The 16246-nt window shown below is 36.4% G+C and overlaps 5 protein-coding genes across 14 annotated transcripts; 2 read left to right on the top strand and 3 right to left on the bottom strand.

Annotated features, from left to right (window-relative positions):
* Positions 1-223: 223 nt before the first annotated feature.
* LOC104739136 (putative E3 ubiquitin-protein ligase ARI12) lies at positions 224-3400 on the bottom strand. 2 transcript variants are annotated; one of them, XM_010459396.3, is made up of 14 exons: positions 2949-3400; positions 2750-2849; positions 2579-2672; positions 2289-2485; positions 2077-2181; positions 1940-1989; positions 1734-1841; positions 1569-1638; positions 1391-1474; positions 1258-1302; positions 1079-1150; positions 894-993; positions 673-799; positions 224-573 (listed from the first exon to the last, which is right to left on the bottom strand). In XM_010459396.3, exons 1-14 carry the CDS (start codon positions 3206-3208, stop codon positions 510-512), a joined length of 1476 nt encoding a protein of 491 aa, XP_010457698.2. In that variant the 5' UTR covers positions 3209-3400; the 3' UTR covers positions 224-509. The 2 variants fall into 2 exon arrangements, with proteins under 2 accessions (XP_010457698.2, XP_010457699.2); XM_010459397.3 differs by lacking the exon at positions 1258-1302 and having other exon boundaries at positions 2949-3333.
* Positions 3401-6626: 3226 nt separating this feature from the next.
* Positions 6627-8467, top strand: LOC104739135 (uncharacterized). 6 transcript variants are annotated; one of them, XR_759950.3, is made up of 5 exons: positions 6636-7362; positions 7479-7658; positions 7872-7926; positions 8039-8094; positions 8214-8467. XR_759950.3 is itself a non-coding variant. In XM_010459394.3 (2 exons), the coding sequence occupies exons 1-2, from the start codon at positions 6870-6872 to the stop codon at positions 7556-7558; spliced, it is 573 nt and encodes a 190-aa protein (XP_010457696.1). In that variant the 5' UTR covers positions 6676-6869; the 3' UTR covers positions 7559-7789. The 6 variants fall into 6 exon arrangements, 1 of the variants encoding a protein (XP_010457696.1); XR_759947.3 differs by having other exon boundaries at positions 8177-8467; XR_759945.3 differs by having other exon boundaries at positions 6627-7362; positions 7872-8094; positions 8177-8467.
* A 51-nt stretch (positions 8468-8518) lies between these two features.
* LOC104739133 (uncharacterized) lies at positions 8519-10823 on the bottom strand. 3 transcript variants are annotated; one of them, XM_010459392.3, is made up of 3 exons: positions 10120-10823; positions 9353-9674; positions 8519-8895 (listed from the first exon to the last, which is right to left on the bottom strand). In XM_010459392.3, exons 1-2 carry the CDS (start codon positions 10698-10700, stop codon positions 9410-9412), a joined length of 846 nt encoding a protein of 281 aa, XP_010457694.2. In that variant the 5' UTR covers positions 10701-10823; the 3' UTR covers positions 8519-8895; positions 9353-9409. The 3 variants fall into 3 exon arrangements, with proteins under 3 accessions (XP_010457694.2, XP_010457691.2, XP_019091618.2); XM_010459389.3 differs by having other exon boundaries at positions 8519-8840; XM_019236073.2 differs by lacking the exons at positions 8519-8895; positions 9353-9674 and adding an exon at positions 9855-10012 and having other exon boundaries at positions 10120-10812.
* A 140-nt stretch (positions 10824-10963) lies between these two features.
* Positions 10964-13361, top strand: LOC104763749 (chitinase-like protein 1). 2 transcript variants are annotated; one of them, XM_010487122.2, is made up of 4 exons: positions 10964-11277; positions 11691-12114; positions 12384-12543; positions 12677-13361. In XM_010487122.2, the coding sequence occupies exons 2-4, from the start codon at positions 11727-11729 to the stop codon at positions 13092-13094; spliced, it is 966 nt and encodes a 321-aa protein (XP_010485424.2). In that variant the 5' UTR covers positions 10964-11277; positions 11691-11726; the 3' UTR covers positions 13095-13361. The 2 variants fall into 2 exon arrangements, with proteins under 2 accessions (XP_010485424.2, XP_087341146.1); XM_087485020.1 differs by having other exon boundaries at positions 11047-11285.
* Positions 13362-13450: 89 nt separating this feature from the next.
* Positions 13451-15149, bottom strand: LOC104739132 (UDP-glycosyltransferase 74E2). The gene is made up of 2 exons (XM_010459388.2): positions 14459-15149; positions 13451-14301 (listed from the first exon to the last, which is right to left on the bottom strand). The coding sequence occupies exons 1-2, from the start codon at positions 15101-15103 to the stop codon at positions 13585-13587; spliced, it is 1362 nt and encodes a 453-aa protein (XP_010457690.2). The 5' UTR covers positions 15104-15149; the 3' UTR covers positions 13451-13584.
* Positions 15150-16246: the final 1097 nt, after the last annotated feature.

Below are 16246 nucleotides of genomic sequence, written 5' to 3'. Positions count from 1 at the left end.
AAACTTCTATGTCCATGTGTGTATAAAATCTGGCCATTGACAATTATGAAATTGATAAACTTATTGCAGGTTACTTGATGGGATAAAAACAAAGTTTCATCCTCAAGATCTCCAAACTCATTTTGGCTAATTATCTTACACCTGTTTTACTAGAAAAATAAACCTTCAACTTTGTGTTGATATTGCCGAACCAGTTTCAGCGTTAGTCAAACCTTCATTAATGTTTCAATGATAAGATGGTGTTACCTTTTGACTCACACCCACTGTTTTTATTATATTCAGTGAATTCCAAATTTTTTTTACAACAGTTATTTTAAACATTAGATATATATACAAGCAAGTTGATATATATACATACGAAAACAACAATCTCTTTAAGAAAAAGAAAAAAAATCCATAATTCCAGCCTGAACTGCAAATCCCAAATATTTATGTGTAGTAAATAAACTGGAAATCAGCAAAATCATCACTAGCCAACATATAGCGTCCTTTCTGAAGCAGAGACAACACTAGTCACTAGCCAAGCCATTCTCTATGACTCCTACCAGATTCTCGCAGTGTGCTCGCGCTGTGCTGTTACGAAGCAAAAAAACAGTGAACTGAGTTTTAGGTTTCAATTCTTAAAATACAAGAAAAAAAAAACACAACGAGGGCAGAGAAATTGAGTAAAACCTAGTTAGTTGAGTTAACTTGATGCGGAAGAGATGGAAACTCTCTGATGGTCCCTCCGCGTCAAGTAACGACAGTAGGTCAGTCTTTACACAGTCATCGAGCTTGCCCAGAAGAGACTTTACATCCACTGACAGACGAAGAAAATTATTAGCTTACTTATAATGCATCAGTTTCATTTCAAACTGATCAGTTTGCATTTGCACACGGCCGAAATTACAGACCTTGCATTTGCTTCAGTAAGTTTTGCTTCCCGACCTCATCCTCTCCAAGGTAATATCCATAAACATAAGTCCATTTGAGGAACCTTGTACATTCTATTATCTGTATCGTGTATGCATCAACAAAGTTATGTCGGAGACCAAAACAATATACATAGGTTTCTCGAACTAGAGTTACTTTTGCTAACCTGAAGCCCGGCTTCTAGGATGAACTTAAACTGCGGTTTGGTTGGTAACTGTGTGTTACTTAGATTCTCAATCTGCAAAAAAAAGGATTTTTTAAAAGAAACACTTGATTCAACTTTAATCTACAGAGATAAAAACAGAACAATAATTAGACAGCATAGAACTCTCTTTAGTCTCTTACAAGAGTGTCTAGATTCTGCAAGTTTGCTTCTGCTTTTACCATCAACTTCCCAAAAACCAACTCAAAAGAAATCAGTGCATATTTTTGATAAATGAATAATGGATTTGAATTTGATAAATAAATGCATATATACCGATTCATTACTCTTCCAATTTTCATAACAATCTTTGTATCTACTATCTGCAGCAGATTCTGCCATTTCCCCAATTTGATCACTCTACAAAACATCAGAAATGGTATATGAAAGATCAATAAGAACTATATTTGCTATCATACAAAACCATGACTCTCTTCAATATTAGATAAAGTACCGAGACAGCATAGAAGTCACAAATGTATAAATCGTCTTCCCCATGCGCAATCCAGTCGGCATGGCTGTACCTGCATGCAGAGCAATTTCATGAAAGAATTTCATATTACAATTCACAATAATTAACCACAAGACACGAATTAATATAGAAGAATAAGTGTATTACCAACAGAACTCATAGTTACAGGGTAAGCATTTCATCTTCAGAGAATAATCTTGATTTCTTTGGATCCGTAGCTGACACTTGGGACAAGGCACCGTAATTTCTTGTATCCTAAAATCATAAATCCAAACAAGACTAAACCGTTTCATAAATGGGAAGTAGACCGAATCTTCCGCTTTTTCATTATCACAGAAACGTGTATTGCTAACCAATTTGCAGCAGTTGTACAGTCCAGAGGACTGTGAGCGTCCTCCTTGCACTGAAGCTTAGAGTCAGTATACAGTCATAGAAACTTGATACGAAAAACAAACTGATTAAAGGTAGGTACAAAAACAAAAAAACTCACATTCCAACAGAATCTAAGCAAACGGAGACAGGAGACACTGGAATTTTCAGAATCAGGACCAAAATCAATCGCATAACTAGACCCCCGGATAAAATGCCATTTCATCTAATACCAAAAAGAGAAAAGATAAAATAAAACCTTTATAAGAAACACATGCATATAGTTCATAGTGATCTCTATTAATTATCTATCTAAGGTGTTTTCTTTATTACCGTTTTGTTGCTGTCAACGTAAGATCTAAGGAGCTGTTGATTGTACTTGTACTTGTCTTTCTCGGAAGCAAATCTCTCAATCATATCTTGACCAACAGAAGCAGTACAAGAAGCGTGGAGACCAACAGGAACAGGGCATTTCAGCGTAAGATTCCATTCAGCAGCTAGATTTTCATTGATTATTTCGTTGATATGGCCTATAAATTACATGTCATATCGATATAAATCAGGTGGTCGATTAGGAATAAGAAAAATAATTTGATTCGAACGACGTGTTTATTTCTACATACTTGTCCAGCAGAGAGTGCATATACGATGGCCACAAGAGGCCGATGCAAAGTTCTCATGTGGGGGTGGTGAATGGCCACAGACTCCAAAAACAAACTATACCAACATTAAGGGATCTTGAGTTAACTAAGTATACATAATAGAAACACTTAAATTCAAGGCTTATTAATTACTTCATCGTCATCAGAAGGTGGATCAAGTTCCAATAAGCCGACGGTTTCTCTAATCCTTTTGGCATCAACAGACCATTGTTCACAAATATCATTAACATCCCTAAGTAGATTAAAAAAAACAGAGAGATCAAGAAAAGGATTGCTTGTAGAATAAAACAAATCTTAGAGCAAATATTAGGACGTAATAAAAAAAAATTACCAGCTCAAGTGAGAAAGCACAAGTGTGGCTTCGGCTTTGGAGAGGGAAGTAAACTCTGAAACTCTCTGAATGTCAATTTTCATAAGCTCTCGAATATCTTCATCTGTCAGAACAGTTGCATAACGACGTTGGACTGATGATGTTTCTTCGGTCGTCTGACCACCATCTTCTAAAGCTGCGTCGACGTACGAATCACCTGCCTCCGGCTCCGATCGGATTTCGAGCTCACCCAGACTTTTAACCACGGAATATTTACCCATACGAGATAATACACAATGAGAGAAGAGAAGTATTCACGACGTTTTCACCTTATTATAAAATTCAACTAAAGAGGAAGACCATGTCTTTGACGTTTTAATAGTACAGATGTGAGAAAAGGGTTAGCAATTTCCCTTTTGCTTTTGTGACAAGCCATCTTATAATCCCCTATCTGTTAGATTCTGATGATGTCTTTTTAGTCACATTCAGATGAGAAGCCACATTTATTCACAAATAAGGAAGACATTTGGATACTTTTTCAAACAATGAGATCTGATAAGAGATGTAACGACATATAATTTAATTCATTTCGTAGGTACTGTATATTGGTTAAATTTTATGTCGAACTGCTCGCTTTATTAGTAGTACTGATCGTTGATTTGTTCTTTTTCCACATCAGCTAATACGTATACGCTTTAACATAGTAAACACAGTTTAATTTAATTTATAGTCACATTGGCCATGTCAATTATCACTAGAGATCACAATGTGAAATTCCCACCGCTTTTAATTATTTATTACTATATCATAACTACGAAGATTCTATATTTATAATTTTCAAGACGACTAATTTGGATTTTGATCTAAAATATATATGTGAGAAAAAAGAAACATATACGATTAAAAAATATTGGAAAAGTCAGACACATATATACAGTATTTTGACAACGTATGCAATTGGGGAATATTGTAAGTTTTCCGTTAATTTCCTTCTAAGTAAGAGTCTCCCTGCAGTGAGATTACGAAGAGGGGATGAAAGAAAAGGAAAAGGAAAAATCAAGGAAACTAGGTATCAATTAAAACAAAATTGAGTTCGTATGATAGACAATATATAATAAGTTGACGTCAACTCCAACATTTCAACTCTCAAGCTGAGTCGTTGGACAGATCAGCATCCATTACGCATCACGGAATCTACGACTAAATGGGGTAGAAAAATCAAATAGATTTGTAGATCGTCGGACTAAAGGCTACTGCCTACTGGTCACTCCATGTAGATTATAACATAAACTCCACCTATTGTTTGTAAGTCATAATCGTATTTGTTTATTGTGTCTTTATGATTTTGTTTTATTTTATAGTATGTGTTAGTTGTCGCAAAAGTGACGTGTGTAACTTTTTAGGGGCTAAGGGCTAAAAAAGCCCAAAGCGTTAGATCATGTGGTTCCCACGACTGTTCCCGTGGTGGCTCGCAGCCTCGCACCGCGAGTGCAAAAATCAATTATTCGCTTTTAGAAAGAAAAACAAAAAAAAACTTTTAACAAAGCCATTAATTTCCTTCTAAGAAAGAAAGAGTCTCCCTGCAGCGAGAATATCAATTAAACCAAATTTGAGTTCGTATGGCAATATATAATAAGTTTACGTCAACTCCAGCATTATAACTCTCAAACTGAGTCGTTGGCCTTGGACAGATCATCATCCATAGGGCATCTATATTGGGAGGACTGTTTAGATATTCTTAGAGTAAAAATATTACTAAAATAATTTAAGATCTTTAGTTTAGATCTTTTGTTTAAAAAGTTAGTTACTAGGAAAACATGTTTAAAATTATAAGATTTAATAATATAATAATCTAAAACCTATTACAATTTTAAAAACTTTTAAAAATAACATTTATATTAAAATTGAGTAGGAAATAAAAACCAACACAAAATACAATTCCAAATTATTATGAAAGAAAATAACATGAAAGATATAAATGAAAAACACAAAAAAAACAAACATATTAATTAATAAAAACACACAAACATTTTATTTAATTAATACAAAGTTTAAAAACCTTATTAATAAAAACACACAAACATTATTCCTACCAAAAAACACACAAACATTATTTTATTTCTCTTGCAAAATTCTCACCTATTCTGGTGATGCCACGTGAACAGAAGATCAGGCCTAAAACAGATCTTAAATCAGGCCTAAAACAGATCTTGCACAAGATCCATCTCCACTAATCCAAAACCACTGTTCCATTAAATCCTATTTTTAAATTGTTAAGAACATAGAGAGTGATGGAGCTGATGATTTACGCATCACGGAATCTACAACTAAATAGGGTAGAAAAATCAAATAGTTTAGTAGTTCGTAGGACTAAGGGCTACTGGTCTCTCCATGTTGATTAGTACGTTGTATTTGTTTGTTTATAGTGTGTTGTGTCTTTATGATTTTTTTATAGTAGTATTTGTTAGTTGTCGCAAAAGTGACGTGTGTAACTTTTTAGGGGCTAAAGGGATAAAAAAAGCGGAAAGAGTTAGATCATGTGGTTCCCACGAGTGTTCCCGTGGTGGCTCGCAGCCTCGCACCACTAGTGCAAAGTCAATTATTCGCTTTTTAGAAAGAAAATAAAACCTTAACAAAACCAGCACCTTAAGAGCACACACATTGGTCATCCTGTGAAAATAGGTTCTCCAAAAATATTTTAGATATAATAATACTATTTAATTTAAATTTTGTTTGTTTTTCAAAAATTAACCAATCAACTTATGACAAGTAGTGAGAGAGAGATTTTAGAGGATCTGTAGAAGTGTGGGCAGAGACAGAATGTCTCTCTCTTTCCTCATTTTTCTATTATTTTTTTTTATTTTTTTTATTTTTTTGGACACTCACCAAAAGATGTCCATTGTGTATGCTCAAACAATTGGTGATTCCCAATACGAATAATGGTTGATATACCAAGCACCCGATATAAAAAATATACGAGTAGGATGAGCTTTTAACTTAAACAAGAGAGAAGAAAATGCAATATTTCTTCAATTGCAAATGATATATGAAAAAATGATTTCAGTTGTAAGTTGTAACTTGTAAAAAAATAAATCACTAATAAATAATTAAATATGCATGGAAAAGGGAAATAAATGTAGAAAAAATGGGGTCGTTTCTATCCAATCGGCGAAGGCTTTCATGGTGACCATATATACTAATAATTGAGAGAGAGGAGAGCTCAACAATAATGGATTGTGACGTTGTAAATTTCTCCGCCCACTTAAAATGATTGGAGCGACAACGTAACGTCGGGGTTCGTTGGCCCGTTTTCACCCTTTCCAATTACCATCTCTCCACTCCTCACTCGCCACGTTCGTTCTCCCTCAGCAGCAAGAACACCAACTGTGTTTTACAATGACAGTGCTGTTTTCTCACATCCACAAAAAAAGGCTTCATCATCTACTGTAGAATAGATGATGACAGTTATGCTTGGTATATCTTCTTATCTGCACATTAATAACATATACATCTTCATCATAAATAAGAGGGGCACGTATGTATTACCAAAAAAAAAAAAATCATAAAAAGTTTTATATTATCACATCTAAAAAAAAAAATACCAAGATTTTTTGATGAATCATATTTTACCATTTAGTCGTTTAATTAATTTTTAATATTCATTATTGCCATATTTGACAATTACGCTCTAATTATCGAGGCCCACATATTTTAAAAAGACCATTAATTAGTCACGCGAGAAGATGCCACCCATCACCATCACCATCACCATCATCACCATCAATCATGATACATCCGCGGCTATTATAAGTAAACAAATCGACTCATACGTTTTTCTCCCGTTCACACATACTACTGTATAAGAAAACTGAGAAATTGAGGGAAGAAGAAGAAGAAGAAGGAAGAGTGAGTGAGAGAAGAAGAAGGAAGAGTGAGTGAGTGATGGATTGTGGTCGCTGCAAATCATCATATCCATGGCTATACTCTGACAATACCTTCGAATCCGCCGCCGACGAATCTGGGATCAATGAAGCCTGGTTAGAGATCTCTAGCCGCAGATCGAGAGTCTCCGGCGAAGGTAGTGTGAAGAAGCTGGAGAGGAAGAAGAGCCAGGTGTTGCTCGAAGGTTACGTCGAGACTAGTGCTTCTTCTTCTGCTTTCTCCACGGACGATGATCAAAAAGACGATCTGACGAGATCCAAGAGTTTGACGGATGACGATCTCGAAGATCTCAAAGGTTGTTTAGATCTAGGTTTTGGTTTCAGCTACGACGAGATCCCTGAGCTCTGCAACACTTTGCCTGCTTTAGAGCTTTGCTATTCCATGAGCCAGAAGTTCTTAGACGATAAGCATCGCTCACCGGATCATTCTTCCGCAGACGATTCTCCGGTCACCTCCCCTGCTCCGATTGCCAATTGGAAGATCTCTAGCCCTGGTAAAATATATATCTCATCCTTGAGTGATCTATCTTTGATTTGATTTGTTGCTTAGTGCTAGTGTTAAACAACAAAGTCTGATCTGTTTTTCAATTTTTGTTTGTTGTGGTTTTAGGTGATAATCCGGATGATGTGAAAGCAAGGCTCAAATACTGGGCACAAGCCGTTGCATGTACTGTCCAATTGTGCAGCTGAAGAATGAATCAGAAAATTCTTGGGTGTGAAGATGTTCTTACCTGAACAATATTTTGTCAGCCATTGTTAGCTAAAGGAGGAGAGATCTCAGAATTCGAAGGTCTGAAATTTAACCCAACACCGACAATGATTTTGACTTTAATTTCCATATGTATGTTTAGTAGTCTAATGATTTATGAACGGAAAATAAAAGGTGGTATTCATGAATAAAAAGTATCAAATTCTTTCTAATTTTCACTCTGCTGGTCTCAGCATCGTCTACAGCTTAACTAACATCTGACTTCTTTATTGCTGGATTCTTCTCCTTATGCAGTAGTTGGCTAGTGAGAGCCTTTCACCTAACTTCGACTGGCCATGTTTCTGCAGAGGTAACCAATCTAACTGTGCCTGTTTAACTAAGTGTAATGCAATATGATTATTGTCGTCATGTAAAGCTTATTGCATGTGAGATATGGAAGCTAGATTGTTGTCCTTGTGCAGACTTGTCTTACATGAGAGCTGTCACTAACTGTTTATATGGACCTCTACTTGCGGAGGTAACTACAGTAGTCTTAACTTGGTAGCTAGATCTGTAACCCTCTTTATGAAGGCACTGACATTACTGCTGTCCGCTGACAGTCTTGACTCGTTCCATTTTTGTGAATGTTTGTTGAAGAAGCTTACACTATTGTGGCTTATTTCCTAATTTGGCCATGCTACTGAATCGTTTATGAAGAATCCAATGGAAGGAAGAAAAGAAAAAGAGTATTGGAGATGTTATGCTGATTTAGCTTTTCAAATTACAAAGTCGCCTGATTTATGAAATTCTGAACATTGAAGTCGTCACATGTAGCTACCCATTGCTCTAAAATGTACTTATAAGTTTTGCTCTAAACTTGATTTATTCAAAGTACGCCTTACTCACAAAAATTGGAAACAAAGGAGTTTTGCAATAAATCAAGTCTTAAATTCAGAGAAGACTGCAAAAACAAACAAATTGATTTAGATCGAGTAGCAGCGAACAACACACAGAACATCGTTTTTTCACATAGCCATGAAAGCTACCAGTAGCTCAAAAACATCGAGTGTCAACTGCTATAACCATGTCTGAATCAAGTTTGTCACAGGAACACACTGTTAGGACTTGTGAATTCTACTATAGACCTAGATACTGGTACTATCATAGTGCCTGATGATATCCAAAGATATCCTCATTTCCATCTAGATGACTTAACTAAACCACCTGAGTCAATGTTGCTCCCCGCTTGACTGAAGCCCCTTGTAAAGGCGCTCACAGCTCAATCTGTCAATGTCATTGCAGAAGCAAGGTCGGTCAAATGGTCAATGTCATTACGAACCTATATATACATAAACTGCTTAAATTAGAGATTACAAACCTATATATTATAAACGTGGCTTGCTTCAATGCTTAACAAAAAAAAGTATTGGGTTCAAGTCTAGGTAATCCACATTCATCAAAATAACAATAGACAAAAACCAAAGGCACACAACCTGTTGTATGTTGGAATCTAAGTCTACTCAGTTTATTGGATATTAGATCCATTTACGAAACATAGAACGAAAACCGCCTCTTAGAAGCTAGTCATTCTAAAAGCATTTTCACTTTGATAAGCTTAACTTAAAAAAAGAACACTCTATAATACATTTACATTCTGTTTGACCAAGATCAACTACACCTATATAAAAAAAAGACTTTCTTCACTACCAGGCATAGATGACTACCCTATCTATGGATAGTCAAACAGGATCAGCTACCTTTCTTTTTCACATATAGAAAGCAGCCAGGTATCTTACCTTCCTTTTTGCACAATTGTGGAAACAAACAGCTTCTGTTTACTCAAACTGTTTGATTTAGCTTGTAATTTCTTCTTTCACTAAGCTTTTCAATTTGGCCTCTTTTCGTGGATCTTTTCTTTTTGTTTGAATATGATGCACAAATGCGGCTACTATGTCATGGAGTTTCGGGGGAGGCCTGCTTGCTGAAGAAACATTATGACCAGCATCCTTCAAAGCACGAGCAACATCCTTTTGTGCTTTCTGGAAGTGCACGTTACACAGGGCAGGAACAGTCGATGCAAGTGTTGGTTTTGGACAAGTTATTGCTTTTGACTGAGCTCTGCAATGAACAATATTACCCACACAAGAGTTAGAATAGAGCTGTCCATATAATCATCACATACTAGTTGCACTTAAGCATGCTAAAATTTAAGCTCATTCCAACCAGGGATGTAAAAACACAAATGAAATAACAAAGAACATAACATCTGACAACTGCTCCATGTTTTAATACCACCAATTTACCATAACAGCTACGACCATCACAGTAAGAACTTCCTGAAGATATAATAATGCAGCAAATCCTAACTTTTATCTTCTTGCCCATTCAATTGCAAACAAGAAACAATGCAAGATAGTCTCAATCCCTCACCACCAAACAAAACCAGTCTCAAAGAACTAGATTTCACACTATTACAAAAACATAATAGCATTAATTGAAGCACCTATTATTCCCTAATTCGAAACAACAACCACAAAAAAAAAGCAAGAGATCGTGAAGGAACCTCTTATTGACGTAAGTACAAGACGTGTAAAGCTTCTGTTTTTTATCCATGAGAATATGAAGCTGACAGTAATTGGTGAGTGCCATAGCCTTGGATTTGCATCCACTACCACAAGCCACACAGTTACCACTTTTAACGCCATCGTTGCTGTTGTTATTATCATTGTCTCCGCTACCTTCAATTTCATCCCCCCCAGTGTTTCCTCCTTCTACCTTACGTCTCTTGTTTTGCTGATGATTCTCATCTTTGAAAGGACTAACACCATAGTTCCAGCTGTAATATCTGTGTTGCGCCTTGAGATCCTCCATCAGAGCCCAGTAATGGTCTCTATAGCACCTGGCGAGCTGCTTTAAATTGTGCGATCTGCGTCGGAGAAGCTCGGGGCGGGTGAGGTGAGTGGAACGTCCCAGGATCTGATCCTCTACCGCCATCGAAATCGGCGAGCTCGACGGGTTATTATTAGGGTTTCGAGATTGGGATTCTTCTGGTACACCGAATTTAGAGGGAATTGAGGCAGTGATGGGAGATGGATGCCTTGGGGGTTTTGAAGAAGAAGGGTTCTGCTTCGAACCTGACGCCATTGTTAACTGTTGCAGAACAACGAACGAGAGAGAGAGAATGAGAAAGTGTGGCGTGAGGAGGAGAGAGAAGGAGAGACGAGAGAGGAAACTGCGGCAAATTTTGTCTCGATTTGTTGTTGGTTTAGCATATAGTAGTTTACAGAGAGGCCTTACTAAAAAGCCCATTGGGCCATAACATAAACCGGAAAATCTAAGTTTGGTCGAAAATCGAATTAAACCGGTTGGTTAAGCTCAAGTCAGCTGGAGAGCGCGCGGCTGTCGGTGGAAGGCTCCACTTCAGTAAAGTAGGGCCCACAACTAGAACCAGCCTGTCCTCTCAAACCGACACATACTTCACACCAAACGCGATATCTACCGTTGATTCTTCTATGATCGAACGGTTGATAGAGACTGCTGATCCGTCACCCGCTTTAGTTTAGTGTTTCTTCTTCTTCTTCCTCTCTCTTTCCCGAGCGAGAATCTCTTATTTTCTCAGCAACGAAGCAAAAGAGTTAAGTTTTTGTCGGTTGAATCATCATCACAGCTAGTTTTCTCGATTATCTCTCTCTCTGGATCTGTAGCTGATCTACATTGAAGGGTAAGCAGGTTTTTGGTCACAATCTCTGATCTACATTCACTTTTTGAAGTCTTCACGACAAATTATAGATTTTTATTTTATCTTATAGATACATCAGTGTCTCCAATTTGGGTATGATATCGTTCAATCTAACAGCTAATATTGGGTTTTGTGTTTTTGTTTTACTAGAGAACTTCATATTTTTGGTTTTGCTGACTCAATTTAATTCTTCCTTTGTTGATTCTTCTAATCAGCTTTTGAGTTTTGACTTGTCGGATTTGATCTTTTGACTTTAACTTAGATCGCTGAATTGTATGTAACTTGTCTTCTGTTTTTGCCACTAATGAGGGTTTTTTTTTAGGAAGTAATAATATTTCCTTACTAGTAGTAAAAATTCTGGTTTCTAAATTTGTTATTTTGTTGATGTTTTGCAGCTTTGTTTGCTAGTATTTGCTCCATAGTTGTAAGCTATGGTGACAATCCGGAGTGGTTCCATTGTGATTCTAGTTCTGCTGGCTGTGTCATTCCTAGCCTTGGTTGCAAATGGAGAGGACAAAACCATTAAAGTGAAGAAAGTTAGGGGAGAGAAGGTGTGCACCCAAGGATGGGAATGCTCCTGGTGGTCCAAATACTGCTGTAACCAGACCATTTCAGATTACTTTCAGGTTTATCAGTTTGAGCAACTCTTTTCCAAGAGAAACACTCCCGTTGCTCACGCTGTTGGTTTCTGGGACTACCAGTCCTTCATTACTGCTGCTGCTCTCTATGAGCCTCTTGGTTTTGGTACCACTGGAGGAAAGCTTATGGGACAGAAAGAAATGGCTGCCTTTCTCGGTCATGTCGCCAGCAAAACGTCCTGTAAGTTTTCTTCTTTTTACTTCTCTGTCTCTTAAGCATTTATAGTTTAATAACTTTCCAATACTGAACCATTTTGTGAAGCTGGTATGAATAGTTATAATGTATGATTTTAGCTAAGCTCCATAGCTTTTTTTCCATCTTATTAATTTGATCACACTCGAGATATGGAATCGTGAAAATGGATATCCCCTAGGTCGCTGTTACTGGTTTCTATGTTGTAAGAAGCTTTGCATCAGCATGATGAGTGTTTCTGTGTATGTCTTTTATAGGTGGCTACGGAGTTGCAACAGGAGGGCCTTTAGCTTGGGGTCTGTGCTATAACAGGGAAATGAGCCCAATGCAATCATACTGTGACGAGTCCTGGAAATTCAAGTACCCTTGCAGCCCTGGAGCTGAATACTACGGACGTGGTGCCTTACCCATCTACTGGTACACAAATTTTCTTCTACTTTAAAGCTCTAGATGAAAACTTTGAAATCATACAAATTGCATTCTTACATACTCAAATTTTCAAGGATCATCAGATGCTAAGGTATATATAATCTGTGTTTATTTGATGAAGGAACTTCAACTATGGAGCAGCCGGAGAAGCCCTGAAAGCTGATCTCTTGAACCACCCTGAGTACATTGAGCAGAACGCGACACTTGCCTTCCAAGCTGCAATCTGGAGATGGATGACACCAATCAAGAAAAACCAGCCCTCGGCTCACGACATCCTCGTAGGAAACTGGAAACCAACAAAGAACGATACCTTGTCCAAACGTGGCCCGACTTTTGGCAGCACCATGAATGTCTTGTACGGAGAGTACACATGTGGTCAAGGTGACATCGACCCAATGAACAACATAGTCTCACACTACTTGTACTTCCTCGACCTCTTGGGTATTGGAAGAGAAGACGCAGGGCCAAACGAGGAGCTCAGTTGCGCTGAGCAGAAACCATTCAACCCTTCGACTGTACCTACCTCTTCCTCTTCGTAAGTCATCATTGTTATCAAGTCTCTCTCTGGCCTCACTGGAGAAATGTTACGTAATAATTGCTTGTGGTAAAAAAAGAAGAAGTGTGTTTTAATTTTGTCCCTTTCAACCCTTATTAGAACTTATGCAAACAAAATTTTATATATTTTTCTGTATGTAAAAACCATATTATTTAATTATTGTATTTGCAGAATGTGTGTAAAATAGAGAAAAGTAAGTAAACATAAATGTGGTTTGAGAATGAATTAATGATGATGTTTTGTTTCTCTACTCGGTTTATTATAACACTTGTTCACATGGTTTTGGGCTTTCACGCATTTCTAACACAGACCTTAGTTCACATTGGAATAAGACATGAATAATGGAAAAAAATTCTATTAAAAAAAAAAATTGGTTACAGATAGTTGAAACGACACAATCTGAGTTGTATTAATACTTGAACACAATATAATGAATGAATTTGCAATAGAAAAAATTACTTAATTTCAATAATTCAACAAAACATAGAAACAAACTCATTGATGCTCTTATCAGAGCTACCTCCTTCAGATATAGCCTCTCTAGCCAGCATTTTCCAGTTATCAGCATTCTTTCTAATCTCTTTCCCTTTCTCTCCTTCCATAACTTCTCCCACACGTCTCACAATCTCTTCTCTTCTCACGAACCCATTAACGTCTGCTTTAACCCTAACTCCAACTTTCCACACATCCTCCATGAACTTAGCATTTGTGGGTTGATCTGCCCAATGTGGCATACCAATCATTGGAACTCCAAAACTCAATCCCTCTAACATCGAGTTCCATCCACAATGTGTCAAGAAACAACCGACCGATTCATGTGTAAGAACGTCAAGCTGAGGACTCCAGCTTACAATCAGTCCTTTCTCACCGGTTTCTTCTACATAGTTTCTTGGAAGTTTCTTTTTCTCTGTGTCTCTCACAACCCACAAAAAGAAACGTCCACTCTGTTTGAGACCCTCCACGAGTTCCATCATTTGATCTTCTTTTAAAACCACCAAGCTTCCAAGTGATACATAAACAACTGAACTAGGCTGCTTCGAGTTTAGCCACTCGACGCATTCAGCTACATTTGCATCGAAGAGGCTGAATCCGTAGTTTTTGTCTTCAGATAGTCGCTTGTCTAAGTACATTGATGGAACAGTTGGTCCTATGTTTAAAACTGGCCACAAGCTTTGGACCCACTTCAACAACTGAAAGCAAAGACGAAAGAATATAATTAATTAACTATAATCACATATGTATGTATATAAGGACGTTAGAATAAAAGTCTTAAGAACAAAATTATGCCAATTAGTATCACAAAATTTCTTAAAAAATAAAAAACATAAATGGGTATATTTTTGGTACCTTTTCTTCCAATTTATCGAAAGTGTTGCACAAAACTATATCAACTCGATCAATATTTGAGAGCTGATCGATCACAACCCTTAGTATATTCGGGTAAGAGGACGATTCGCAGAGGAAAGACGGCAAATCATTCATATTCAGCATCGGGAATGAAGGGAATGATGCTAACGCAGAGTGACCATACTTTGTAGACGGTACAGAGAACGAGCCCTTAGTTACGTGATAGTAAATAGTTGAGACAAGCCAAGGCTGCGTGAAAAAGACGGCACCCCTCAAACCATAACTATGAGCTACATCAAGAAGCCATGGCATGGTGGAGTCGTACACAAGGGCTCTAGGAGGATTTCCCGACAGTTTCATATCTTCTATCAACTTTGGTAAGCGGGTTTTGATGCTGGTTTGTACTCTTTCCATGTAATCATCGAGGTCTTGTGATCGTTCCTCGCCTTCTTGGAAACCATTGGAGATGGGGATGACAGTGATTGAGTCGTGCTCTGTTTTGTATGGCGGAGAGGGTTTGTCGGAGACGATGATAAGAGTGATCTTAAGACCTTTTGAGGCTAAGCGTTTGCAGAACTGTGACATTGGAGTTATGTGGCCTTGTGCTGGGAAAGGCAAGACAATAACATGAGATCCTTCTCTCATATTTTGTCTTTATTTCTGTCTTTAATTATTACCTACTCTAGTTTGATGTGTGGGTGTCTCTCTGTGTGCGTATATATATTATTGGATTAGAGGACGACTTTGATTTTACTACGTCTCTCTCTGTTGAGGAAATTTCCTGTGTACATTCCAAAAATTGGTCAAAAAGAGGTCGTTGATAAAATGACCTTTGACTGGACTTAATGTTGTCACATTCAAGCAGAAAGGCTTTAAAGAAGAATTTTCAAATCATGCAAAACTTCTTTAAAAAAAAGGCTTTAAGGAAAGTTTATGACCGTTAGGCTTTTTAAGACAAAGGAAATTTGTTCTAATTCTTTTTGCTTTTCACATAATTAGAAGCACAAAAGGGTAATCCTTTAATTTATCACTAGGTTTTGTAATTGTTAAAATTTAAAATTTATAATATTTAAAAAAATTTTAAAAGCTAAGAACTTTTAAAAGTTTCAATATTTCTAATATTTAAACTTTTAAAATTTTTAAATATTATAATTTTTTTTTTTCAAAATTTTTAAAGTTTTAATTTGATCAGATAAAAATCGGATCAAACCGAATAAAACTTTTAAACTTGGACGCCTGATAAATCAAGCTTTACTGCTCATTCGTTGTTGAAAGCATATTAAACTTATTTATAATGGTTCTGAACTATTGTCTAAAAAAATTATAGTCGATGTGGGATATTGTACATAGTTTTTTTTATTTCCATAAATTAAAATTTTCCTTTTTCTAAAAACATCTGTAAACTTTAAAAATGTTAATGAATGACATGTCAAATCATGATAGGTTGTTTAAAATAATTCTTAATATAGAAAATTCTGGAAATTGTATAAAATGTTAATAAGTGATATGTCAAATTTCTATTGGTTGTTTAAAATCATATGTGGACGGCCTTAGGATCTTATAGCTTCTACTTTTTATTAGTATAGATTTAAATAGAAAAAAGAAATCACAAATCTCTTATTAATAATACTTAGGAACATAAAATAAAAACAAAACAAACATGATTTTTATCCTAACGTTTCGAATTAGTCACCAGTTGACTCAACAAAACCAAAAAGTTGATCTACAAAACCAAAAAAGTTGAAAATTTTGAAATATTAAAAATAAAAATAGAAATAGTAGTTTCTA

Source organism: Camelina sativa, chromosome 14, assembly GCF_030686135.1.
Source record: "Camelina sativa cultivar CO46 ecotype springtype chromosome 14, ASM3068613v1".
In the NCBI taxonomy this organism is placed as follows: domain Eukaryota; kingdom Viridiplantae; phylum Streptophyta; class Magnoliopsida; order Brassicales; family Brassicaceae; genus Camelina; species Camelina sativa.
This window is presented reverse-complemented; position numbering and strand designations above follow the sequence as displayed.

Coding starts and splice junctions, on each gene's coding strand:
- LOC104739132 (XM_010459388.2), bottom strand. CDS start 15,103: ATGAGAGAAGGATCTCATGTTATTGTCTTGCCTTTCCCAGCACAAGGC. Junction 14,302..14,458: donor TCGATAAATTGGAAGAAAAG/GTACCAAAAATA, acceptor CTTTGCTTTCAG/TTGTTGAAGTGGGTCCAAAG.
- LOC104763749 (XM_010487122.2), top strand. CDS start 11,727: ATGGTGACAATCCGGAGTGGTTCCATTGTGATTCTAGTTCTGCTGGCT. Junction 12,115..12,383: donor TGTCGCCAGCAAAACGTCCT/GTAAGTTTTCTT, acceptor TGTCTTTTATAG/GTGGCTACGGAGTTGCAACA. Junction 12,544..12,676: donor GGTGCCTTACCCATCTACTG/GTACACAAATTT, acceptor TATTTGATGAAG/GAACTTCAACTATGGAGCAG.
- LOC104739135 (XM_010459394.3), top strand. CDS start 6,870: ATGGATTGTGGTCGCTGCAAATCATCATATCCATGGCTATACTCTGAC. Junction 7,363..7,478: donor TTGGAAGATCTCTAGCCCTG/GTAAAATATATA, acceptor TTGTGGTTTTAG/GTGATAATCCGGATGATGTG.
- LOC104739133 (XM_010459392.3), bottom strand. CDS start 10,700: ATGGCGTCAGGTTCGAAGCAGAACCCTTCTTCTTCAAAACCCCCAAGG. Junction 9,675..10,119: donor TGTACTTACGTCAATAAGAG/GTTCCTTCACGA, acceptor TGTTCATTGCAG/AGCTCAGTCAAAAGCAATAA.
- LOC104739136 (XM_010459396.3), bottom strand. CDS start 3,208: ATGGGTAAATATTCCGTGGTTAAAAGTCTGGGTGAGCTCGAAATCCGA. Junction 1,990..2,076: donor TGCTTAGATTCTGTTGGAAT/GTGAGTTTTTTT, acceptor TCTAAGCTTCAG/TGCAAGGAGGACGCTCACAG. Junction 1,842..1,939: donor TGTACAACTGCTGCAAATTG/GTTAGCAATACA, acceptor TTATGATTTTAG/GATACAAGAAATTACGGTGC.